Source organism: Bacillus rossius, chromosome 17 (assembly GCF_032445375.1).
Source record: "Bacillus rossius redtenbacheri isolate Brsri chromosome 17, Brsri_v3, whole genome shotgun sequence".
Classification (NCBI taxonomy): domain Eukaryota; kingdom Metazoa; phylum Arthropoda; class Insecta; order Phasmatodea; family Bacillidae; genus Bacillus; species Bacillus rossius.
Genome location: NC_086344.1, coordinates 11,507,245 through 11,518,877, shown reverse-complemented (window position 1 = coordinate 11,518,877; position 11,633 = coordinate 11,507,245). Strand labels below are relative to the sequence as shown.

At 40.3% G+C, this 11,633-nt stretch overlaps 1 protein-coding gene across 2 annotated transcripts; it reads right to left on the bottom strand.

The window, feature by feature from the left end:
* Positions 1 to 346: 346 nt before the first annotated feature.
* Positions 347 to 11,633, bottom strand: LOC134540824 (enkurin). Of its 2 annotated transcripts, none has more exons than XM_063383787.1 (5): positions 11,358 to 11,633; positions 8,232 to 8,398; positions 4,804 to 5,021; positions 2,885 to 3,097; positions 347 to 1,199 (listed from the first exon to the last, which is right to left on the bottom strand). In XM_063383787.1, exons 1-5 carry the CDS (start codon positions 11,438 to 11,440, stop codon positions 1,017 to 1,019), a joined length of 864 nt encoding a protein of 287 aa, XP_063239857.1. In that variant the 5' UTR covers positions 11,441 to 11,633; the 3' UTR covers positions 347 to 1,016. The 2 variants fall into 2 exon arrangements, with proteins under 2 accessions (XP_063239857.1, XP_063239858.1); XM_063383788.1 differs by having other exon boundaries at positions 2,885 to 3,025.

Sequence of the window (11,633 nt, the reverse complement as noted above, 5' to 3'; positions counted from 1 at the left end):
CAGCTGTGATCTCACTGAGGTGGAGGCGAGTCATTCTCGAGATGCAACACAAAAATGGAATGTGTCCGAGGTTCGGGAAAGCGAGGTCCGCCAGGTTCCTCGCTTGTGACACTCCGAGTGGTGACTCGCAGACGTCTCGATGAGCCCGAAGAGACGGCTCGCTTGCGGAGGGACCTTCTCACGAACCTCCGCCATCCCTCAAAGAACAGTGTCTTTGCTTGGTGATGATTCCGAGCAACAAGCTTTTTGGTTTCAAGTACCTTCTTGTGACATGCAATGCGCTAACCATGACGACGGTAATAATGTAAGTCTACGCTCACTGAGCTGCAGAAAAAATAATATGTAATTTATTGTCTTAAAACAAAAAATTTAATAACCTTAAAAAAAATGTTACAATATTACGGAAAAAGTAATCTTCTTTATTATGGAAAGTGATTTAAATACGTATTAGTTTGCAAGTATCTTTGCATTTGTGAACAGAGCCATCACGAGGTATAAGGTGGTGAGTGGGTGGAGGGGGGGGGGGCAAAGGTGGAGGTCTGGTTACGTTTCCAATTATTATTTTTTCAAAGCAAATATTTACCCTGATAGGACCAAAATTACAAATCTATGGCTAATAAAACCCATCGGACACATTATAAGTTATGGCCATGGTAACTTTTAGTGTTTAGATAATATATATTTCAATTTCGGGTTTGAAATTTTTTTTGTATATTTAAGTAACGGTGAAGGGGCCCGACAAATCGTCTGACGGAAGAAAAATGGGATGGGATACGGAAATAAAAACCACAACAGAGGAGGATCGCGAAAAATTAGATGCGAGAAACCATTTAAAAATCCTTCGAAAAATGTTGGTCGCAAAAGGATCACCACCAAAGGGGGTTTAAAAAAAGGAATCAGGAGAGAATCAAAAATTCCATAAACTTTCAGTGACCGTGTGCTAATGGGAAAATCATGTCCGAAGAATACGTAATTCCAGGAAAGGAGCGGGGTAGGGAGGAAAGAGAGAAAAGCGCCTAAACGAGGTCGTCGTCGTACACGTAGATGTGCGGGTGGCGCTCCACGGTGCGGATGTTGTGCTCCAGCTTCTTCAGCTCCTCCTCGAGGCCGGCCTTGCGTCGCTGCTTGGGCACCGTGTCCGTCTGCAGCGGCAGCAGCTGGAAGGCCCGTTGCAGCTCCTCCCAGTTCTGCCGCATGCCCTGTAGCCACGCCACAACACCGCGCGTCGAGGATTGCCGCGACGAAACAGCAGGTCAAACACCGCGCAACACCGAAATGCAATCCATTACACCACATACTCGCTGGTTAATTCTATGATGTTCTCATGAGGGGGAGGGGGGGGGAAGGGGGGTTCGAATCTGCGTACGTTTAGACCTTGGGCGCCACCACGTGGACCCGGCTACCGACTCTGTCCCAGGGCCGTGTGACGTGACCCGTGTGGGGCTACGCTCGACTTGCATACTCTTTGCATTCACAGGTCTTCAGTTGCGTTCAGTTCGTAAATAACGTTAATGTACCAAATCTTCATACTGATAGCCAACAGTGTATGAATTGTTGTTTGTATATAAGAATGTTTGGCTGTACACGTTTTCATTTTTTTTTAAAAATTAGTATTAATTAATAATATCTTATATCATACCATTAAAATCATTTTTTCTTTTACTTTACTGATTTTAGTTTTCATAAATTTAGTTTAGTACAGCATTAGTGAGCAACATATATGATGATTAGATTTGACTCTGCAAATAATTTTAGCATTCAATTTTATATTCACTTCACATGCAGACATATATGCATTCATCACTGACGACAATTTTAATTTGTGTGTATAATTCTGGCTTAACTACTTAAAACCTTAAAATACATAAAGTAGCAAAGTTAACTGATAAAGCTAGCACATGCCAGATCAAAATGAGCATCTCTTGATCAAGGAAAGAGCTGGGAGGGGAGAAGAGAATAGGGAAGGGATGGGACAGAGTGTTGGGAGGGGAGGAGAGGGAAAGGGAATGGAAGGGAGGGGCTGAGTGGGGTAGAAGTGCGAAGTGGGGTAGAAGGGGTGTAGTGGGGTAGAGGGTGCGGAGTGGGGTAGAAGGTGCGGAGTGGGGTAGAAGGCGCGGAGTGGGGTAGAAGGGGCGGAGTGGGGTAGAAGGGGCGGAGTGGGGTAGAAGGGGCGGAGTGGGGTAGAAGGGGCGGAGTGGGGTAGAAGGGGCGGAGTGGGGTAGAAGGGGCGGAGTGGGGTAGAAGGGGCGGAGTGGGGTAGAAGGGGCGGAGTGGGGTAGAAGGGGCGGAGTGGGGTAGAAGGGGCGGAGTGGGGTAGAAGGGGCGGAGTGGGGTAGAAGGGGCGGAGTGGGGTAGAAGGGGCGGAGTGGGGTAGAAGGGGCGGAGTGGGGTAGAAGGGGCGGAGTGGGGTAGAAGGAGCGGAGTGGGGTAGAAGGGGCGGAGTGGGGTAGAAGGGGCGGAGTGGGGTAGAAGGGGCGGAGTGGGGTAGAAGGGGCGGAGTGGGGTAGAAGGGGCGGAGTGGGGTAGAAGGGGCGGAGTGGGGTAGAAGGGGCGGAGTGGGGTAGAAGGGGCGGAGTGGGGTAGAAGGGGCGGAGTGGGGTAGAAGGGGCGGAGTGGGGTAGAAGGGGCGGAGTGGGGTAGAAGGCGCGGAGTGGGGTAGAAGGGGCGGAGTGGGGTAGAAGGGGCGGAGTGGGGTAGAAGGCGCGGAGTGGGGTAGAAGGGGCGGAGTGGGGAAGAAGGGGCAGAGTGGGGTAGAAGGGGCGGAGCGGGGTAGAAGGGGCGGAGTGGGGTAAATAGGGGTGTAAAGGGGAGGTGGTGGAGCGGGGAGGGATGGAGTGCAGGGAGGAGAGGGGCAGAGAAGGTGGGGAGATGTAAGCGCACAGACCTTCAGCAAGGCTGCCTGCTCCTCGGCAGTCACGAGGCGGACGGCGGGCCGGGCGTCGGCCTCGCGGCTGCTCTGCTGCTGCTCCGCCTGCTCCTCCTGCGTGAACCTCCGCAGCAGGTAGCGCGGCATCTTGCCGAACGTCTGCAACCACACCCGCGTCCGCGACTGTTGTGGATCACACAGGCCTCCCACCGACTCTCGGAGTCGTCGTGCCTGCGAGCGGGGGCACAGGGCGGGAGTTGCGTGTGCTGACAGGTTCTCCTCAACTCTTCAGCTGATGTCATCGACACTCATCGTCTCTAGCCTCCTGGACGAGACATCACACCGACATTCATTCTCACATGACGACGATGATGCTCGATTCTGACAGGCACGATGTTGGAAGTCGTCCCACTCAAGAGGTTGTTGTTCGGCAATGTTCTCCACTGCCTTGCAGGGCCGTCAAGAGAAACTTAGGGCAGAGGAGCATTTGATTTTGTCGGGCCCTCCGACATATTATTTAACGTACTTTCCAAACTCCACAGTTGGTTAATAAATTATTATTAGTACATCACACAAAAGAAATTATAAATTTAATGTTTTCAACTTGATAGAGACAAGATTTTATGGCTTTATTTTTAGTCCAATTTCTTTTTTGAACAGATGTTTCTCTGTTACTTTTTTTTTATAAATCTGTTTTATTAATACCTGACAAAATAAGGGTAAAATTTATATGCTGGATTCTTAGGGTAAAATAATTTTTTTAATAAATTGGTCTAAAACAGATACATTCAGAACACTAAAAATAAATTAGCAAGCATGTATGGTTTAAAATTGTTTCAATAAGCAATGCACAATGCAACAAATGAAACAAATTTTTCTGATCCATGCACTCTCGTACAATATGTTGTCCAGAAATATGACATTCCTTGAATTTCAAACATTAAACGATTTATTTTTTATGATTTGAATTAAGTTTTGGTTAAAAGCTACTTAATTCCATTATATAACTTGTGTTCTGGTGCTAAATCGTGTATTAACTTGCACTTCGGTATTGGTGTTTCGACTTGCTTTTCAGTGCTACTTAGGTTTTATCGCAATTCACCCTATAATCTTGTCTCTACAGACTCATAGCTCCCACAGAAAAGCTACCATAATTCTTGCTAAATGGACATACATTTTTTTGCCATATTATATTATTTTTAAATTAATTTTTTGATTAATGTGATCACTCTATGCTTCGTAAATATGAAGCATTCCAACCGGAAGCTTACAGACTGCACGACTCAAGTGCCAGCTGGAGCGTGGCATGACGCCTCTCCGAGTTGAAACGGCAGCATCAACAGTACGTTGTAGAACAGAGTGTCAGAGCCCGCCACGGAGCTGGGTTCTAGCTGCCGCCCGCTCTCACTGCCCGCAAAGTTGCATACTGAATTAGTTCTGGCCTCAACTCGGAACGACTCGTTTGCCGACCCGACGTAAAAAAAAATGGCTCACGTGCTCGAAGGTGGTACATTGTCAAGTTTCAATGCTAATAAGTAGGGGCAGGCATTTTTCGAGAATAAAGCTGAACGCTTGTTAGACTTCAACAAGGTATTCGCGCACCAGCGGTTTCTTCCTCGCGATTGGCGGCCGTCTGGCGAGAGAAGCAGTTGCCTTGTTTGGCTTAGCCACTCAGGACGCGTTTGCTTCCGCAACGAATTACTGTGATCGGTGTTTTTAACAATCGTCATGCACCTGAAAGAAACTCATCCAATCACGAAAATACAGACGATGCTACAGTGTCTTAACTATCAGCTGGTCTAGAAATCTTTTCGCGAGAATTTGCATGGCCCTACTAATAAGTGGTAGTACATCGTAACTAGTTCGATGAAAATAAAACTTCACGTTTAATGACTGTGACAGAGGTGTGTGCGAACAGCACGCCCTGGCTGACTCACCTTCTTGCATATGTAGTTGGGCTGAAGGCACTGGGTGTCGCCGTGCCTGGTGTAGGCGACCCTCCTGCAGCGCTGCGGAGGGGCCGACCGCTTCACGTTCAGCACGTTGCGCAGCACGAAGTTGACGGACGCCTGCTGCTTGTCGGGGGCGCCCTTGTCGGCGACGGTGTGGCCCGGGACAGGGGGCAGGCTCGTCTGCTTGAAGCACCGGGCCTCGCCTGCGGACACCGCCCCGTCACCACACGGACAGTTTCCTGCACTCAGGTCACTCCCTTTCTGCTTTCTTCGAGGAAAATAAACTGTCTTGCATTAAAATGTTAGATCTTAAAAATATTAATATTCAATTGCCAACTAAATTGTGTAACAATTTTTAAATTTAAATGCTGGAGTACTTAGTTTTGTTTTATTCCTACTTAACCAACACATTCACATCTCAGGTGGCAAGAGCATGCAAACAAGACAGAAAAAAAAAACCTAATTTTCTTGCTGCTGACATTTTGCACAGTCATAGCTCGACTCTGCCATGATTTTCTACAAAAACTCACGACATTGTAAAGAACTAATGACTGCTGTTAAGTTTCACTAAAGACTATGCTGCAAGCATAGTAATTTGCTGGAGATTACAGCTTGCGTTAGTGACACTTGGCAACTGCTAGTGGGTGAACGAGGCAACTGCTAGTGGGTGAACGAGGCAACTGCTAGTGGGTGAACGAGGCAACTGCTAGTGGGTGAACGAGGCAACTGCTAGTGGGTGAACGAGGCAACTGCTAGTGGGTGAACAGGGCAACAGGACCTGTATGAGGATAGAGGTAGTGTTGGACAATACAAGGTAACGCTACGTGCAGGAAGGCACGAGACAAACCAGTATGAGACCTGATGGAGTTTGTATGAGAGTTATGAGCCATGACTCATGACTCCAGAATGCAAAGTGAGTTTGGTGAGCTCGCTCACATCTGCCCGACTCTCAGCTCTCATATAGCTGTACTGGTGGCTTCAGGAATCCACCCAACATCTTCACAGGGACAATGGAATCTCTACTCTATCACCTACAGTATATTTAAGGTAATATGGACAACTATTAATCATTCAAATTTAGTCATGGATTCACAATTCACCTGATCACGCTTGTGGCAAATTTGAAAAAAAAAAAAAAATCAAATTATAATTACCATGACTTAACGTCTCAATAAAAGTGAATAATTTTAGATTATGTTCCTGTTCAGTGGAAAGAATATGGTGTTAAGGGTGCAGTAGTCAAATTATTTTCCCCCTAATATTTTGTTGTTTTACACATGATTTTAAATAAATTCAGAATGTAACCATACTTAAAATTCATTATAATTTTTTTTTAAACCAAACAAGTCCATACTTAAATTTTTTATGACCTTAAATACTAGAGCTGTAGCAAACCGTATGTATTCGTTACTGAGTAACGGGTGCGGCATCGAGTAACGAGTAACGAAACGTTACACACGAATGCATTTCGTTACTCGCATCTTTCGTATGTTTCACGCATGCGCGCGCGTATTCGTTACAAAGAACGATGTTTGTTTATTAATAAAAGTATAATTTGGAAATTCGTCGTCCAAGTTTTTTACTGTTTATTAAAGGTATTGTGTGTGTAGACAAAGTTTTAGATTCGAACAGAAACAACGTAAGAAAGTATTTTTTTACAAATTATAAATATGTATGTTTTTGTTTTTTATAATCACGTATTTTCACGTTTTATGTTCTTATCTTAAAATAAATATTATAATAAAGCCGCTCTTGTGAGAGTTAATTGTTTCTTGGTTAACAAAAGCTGTTAATTATCAAATATTTTTAATTGTTTATATTCAATTTATTATTATTTACGCGACGTCATACTGTACGCGTACAAAATACGACTCGATTCGATGCTGTTACATAACATAGCATGTGCCATGTCATGCGGTATCAGAAGTAACGAGTAACGATACGAAAGTAACGAGTACTAATTGTTATAGTAACGAATACATACGGGTACACATTTTTTCGTTACTTTTACACCTCTATTAAATACAAATATTTATGTCAGTCCCAGCATGTACTGAAAACATGAAATCATGTTGTATACAGTTTTGGATTAAACGTTCATACGTATCCTCCATCTTTAAAAACCTTTTTTTTAGATCTACTTAAGAAAACTCTAACACTGACTGACTGAAAACGTAGCTTAAACCGTGGGTCATGAAGCGTTAAATTTTGCATAGGAGTTCCACCATAGGTGAGCACTAAGAAAGGATTTTTGAAAATTTATTACCTAAGGGGGTTAAATAGGGGATGAAAGTTTGTAAGGAAGATCAAATTTTTTAAAATAATAAATATGAAAATTGGTGTTTACTTTTTGTTTATAAATAAAAGTCAACTATATCAGCATTTATCGTAATTCATCCAAAATGACAATCAATTATTATTTTTCCTTCGGGCACATGGCTAGCAGCATTTATAAATAACTAAAAAAAATAGGATTTCCAAAACCCTAAAAATTACAGGTTTCTATGGTTATAGGAAAAACTAATTTATATTGCTTTAATAAATTATATGCTTAAAAATAAAGTGTTTTGAGTTGAAAGCATTGAAACATACAAACAATTGACTGATTTAATTCTTTTTGTACATGCTACGACTAACATAAAATTTGTCTTTAAGGTCATAAAAAAAAAAAATTAAATAAATAATTGTCATTTCATATACAATACATGGTTATATTCTGAATTTATGTATTTACAATCATGTGCAAAAACACAAAGTATTGGAAGTGTCATGCAGGACGTGTGTAGTGGAGAGGTTGGTGGCCCTGCGGGGGTCGGCAAGATGGTGCTTGTGAAGTTGTTCGGTTGAGTGTGTTAAAAAACTTGTTAAAAAAATTATTTTTTCGGCATCCAAAGATTAATTATCTTTATGGTACTTACCTTAGTTACATGTAGTATTTCAATTTTATATAATAATAATTATTAATTAATCTAAAAATTTTATATATATATATATTAATTTTTGTTAGTTTAAGTAATTAATAGAATTTAAGCATTCATACGGATATTTGTAGGTTGTATTGTCTTGTCTTTGTTTTGTCCTACTATTTATGTGTTCTTATAATTGTTTTGTTCTTGTTTTTGTTCTGTTACTGTATTTGTTTAGTACTTGTCCTACATGTTGTGCCCACCGTTGGAGCCTTGCGCTGTTGGTGTGGCATGTTATAAAAAAATAAATAAATAAATAAATAAAATAAATATCGGGTTCGGGAGTGGAAGGACCCAAGGTAGATGCTGAACAGCGGGCGAAGCAGTAACAGCACGTCAGGAAGGATACTACCTCATTCGTACCAGAAACACACAGTGGCACAGTGGCTAGCAGCAGCTCCGAGAGCTGCCGCCCTAGTGCCGGGGTCTGGGAACAGGGATGCTTGCCTGGCTGGACGCACTCGCAGGCCGGTCTCCGGGCCCGGCCGCCCGACCGCTTCTTCAGGAACTGCGCCGGGCCCTTGAGGGGCACGTCCGCCGGACCCAGCGTCCTGCGCTCTCCGCCCTTCTTCTTCGCGTCCGCCTCCACCCTCTTGTGGTGCTTCGACACATACCTGGGGGCACGCCGGCAAACAACACGTCAGGGCGTGCAAGTGTGGATCCGCTTGAACACAAGCCACCGATATCTTTACAACTGTGAACATATTACAGGCTACCAACTGGTGCACCAATTTCAGGACATCATCAAAGAACTTTTATGTAAAATGAGCTAATAAAAAATAATATCAATATATCTACTATTAGCGGCAACAAGAAGATGTGTTAGAGAGATTTATTTTTCTGATATACATTTCAGATATACATTCAACATTATTTAAGTGCCTTATATTGTGAACTGAGCGGTAAAAAAAAATGCAAGTCAGTAAAAGTCAGTTGGAGATCGATAAAGTTTAGTGACGTCGCAGCGTTACTGTATTTCAGGGCTTTTTTTGTGATGAGTCCTTCAGTTTCCTTACTTTTTTTAAATTTACATAGACTTATTTACCTGCAGGCACCGTGTATACAATCATCTAGACATGAAGAACAAACTACAAAATTTTAAAATACCATTCAAACAAGTGGTGGTGAAACTTCAGTAACTTACTGAAATAAAAGTGTGACTTTACTTTAGAAAAAATTGTTTTTCAGTTTCAAATTCTTGATGTATAATTTATACAAAACACTTTCTTTAGTTGCTCTAAAGCTATGTGTCTTGCGGCTAGTCCTTCCACGCAGTCGAAATAGCGGCAACAGAATTTCCAAGTAGTCAGTGCTTGCCGCAAAAGGCAACTAATTGCATACTAATTAAAAAAATTAAAAAAATAGAATAACATTTGTGCTACTTCTCTATAGTGATCCCCTAGTCTCAAAGTCCGAAAAAAAGTTTTGAATTAATTTGTTTATGTAGTAAACAGTATATTCATACGCTTTCACACAGCTAAAAGTTGCCTTTTTCACATTTATAGAATGTTAAATATACTGAATTTAAACATAATGAATTGCTACTAGGGTTTTGGTCATATAAGTAAACATTGATGATTGAAAAGGTAAAATATCACTATAATTTAAATATATGACACTGCAAAAGTTATCACAATTAATTGGATTTATGCAAAGTCTGGAAATCAATCTTCAGAAATGATTCCATAAATACTAGTAAGCAGGATATTTCCAATAAAGTATGAGTACCTACCTATGTATATTTTTACATGAGTATTGTAAACAACATTAGACTCCTTTCATTTCAGTTCCCATGTAGACTGTGATGTATCATGTGTATCATAATTATGCTAGTGTGAATTATGATATGCAGATATTTGTGTGTTTATCATAACCAAACTATGGTGAAATTGCACTTTAAAGAAATGGGTAAAAGCACAACACATAGGCCTAATTAAACCAAAATAATTTTGTTGGAAAACATACATTTATAAGTATATATAAAAAAACACTAAAACCTGACAATACTGTAGTATATTATGAAAAATATTAATAGATAAATCATTATTTTCAATGACCAGAAAACCATTTAAAAAAAATTCATTTCTTTAAACCTGTCACCCCTATTTTTTTAAATTGATTATTTTAGAATTTGAAATTTGAATGCTGCCTGCCAAAACAATTTCTTTCCCATGCTATAAGAATGTGAGGATGGTAACAAAGTACTGCCATCCTTATGGCATCATTGGTAAAGTTGTGATACAATTAGTAAGCTAACACAAAAATTTCCTCAAAAACACAAAGATAATAATTGCAAGATGAACATTGCAAACTCAATTTGGACTAACTACATCAGAAGAATATTGCCATGAAATAATGAATTACGATTGTAAATCTATTAAAAATTGTTTTTTCAACCTACTATCATAATTATTTTTTATTTCCCAATTTCTTTCATGTGCAGGATATTCCAATGCACTGAACTAAAACAGCAAGCATCATATATCACAGGATCAAGCCAACAGGATCATGCCATCTGGATTTTTCGACATACTGAATTAAAACAGCAAGCATCATGTACCACAGAATCAAGCCAACAGGATCATGCCTTCAGGATACAGGAATAAACTTGGATACATGAAACACCAGCCATATCAAACACACAATATACGATGGCTGTAATAAAATAATTCCTAATTCCCTGGAAAGACTGCAAAATTCAATCTGTCTGCTACTTCAGTGCACAGCATGTATTCCTCACAAAAAAATGAACAACATTAACAATTCAATTCAAATTTTTGGCTCCCATTAGACTCATTCGTTACAATGTGACTCAAAATAATACGTACTTTAAATTCAATGTAACAAAACAAACATTGCATAATTAAATTGCTTATTCTAATAAAACAACAAACATGAAATAAAAGCATTTAAAATTATTTACAATTGCAATAATCATTATTTAAATGAATTTAATTGCCACAACCCCTACATTGACTAAAGTTCTCAAAAAATTTTTTTTAAAAACCCCACAATTCTAAACATAAACAATGAATGACTGCGATTGAGTGAATTCATAGGTATTGAAATGTAAACTGTTATTTTTTTCACAAACCAGTAGGAATTAAGAAACCTTGCAGGGTTAATTCGGGAACGTCTTAAGTGAATGGTAAAAATAAATTCCTATCTATCGCGGGTCAACAATGAATGGCGGTGGCAGCGTAAAAGCCGAGATATTGTAATGTAAGATAGAAATTTTTTAATTTTTTTCACAAACTAGTATGAATTACGAAACCATCCCTTCGGAGTAAATTTATGGACATGTGTACTGTGCGAAAACCTTGTTTTCCGAATTTTTTTTTTTCCGTTTCTAAAAAACCGCGACGTCCGTTAATTACCAAGAAAAAAAAAAATAAGGAATACAATGTTCCCACCCAAAACGCCAATATTTCCCCGTTTGTAAGCGACGCCCTCTTGGTGACGTCATGAAATATAAAAACAGTCCCAAAACATTTTAGGTAACCATGATTAAGTTATTTGTGAGAAACGGTTTTGTAAAATAAAAATAACTTCACAATAATCTAAAAAACCCACCTTGCCTTTTGTTCCTTACGTTGGACTTCTTTCACAGTATCATAAATATTTTCATCGTGAGATGTTATAAATACAGTGGACATGCCGACATTGAGAAAATTTATACAGCAGGTTACAAATGTTTTCTTAATAAAATAAATAAAATAGTTCAAAACGAAATCAACACCTAAAATGCAGCGCTTTAACCACAATGTTATGTTTACATTTTCTTGCCTAGCAACGGTATTAGATCAGAGATGTTGGTGAGCAGTAGCTCACTCTGTGTAAAGGTAAGGC

Excerpts from the sequence above, each read along its gene's own strand:
- LOC134540824 (XM_063383787.1), bottom strand. The coding sequence starts at position 11,440 with ATGTCCACTGTATTTATAACATCTCACGATGAAAATATTTATGATACT. Across the intron at positions 8,399-11,357 it reads CGTAAGGAACAAAAGGCAAG|GTATGTGTCGAAGCACCACA; the intron begins GTGGGTTTTTTA and ends GCGTGCCCCCAG. Across the intron at positions 3,098-4,803 it reads CCAACTACATATGCAAGAAG|GCACGACGACTCCGAGAGTC; the intron begins GTGAGTCAGCCA and ends CCCCGCTCGCAG.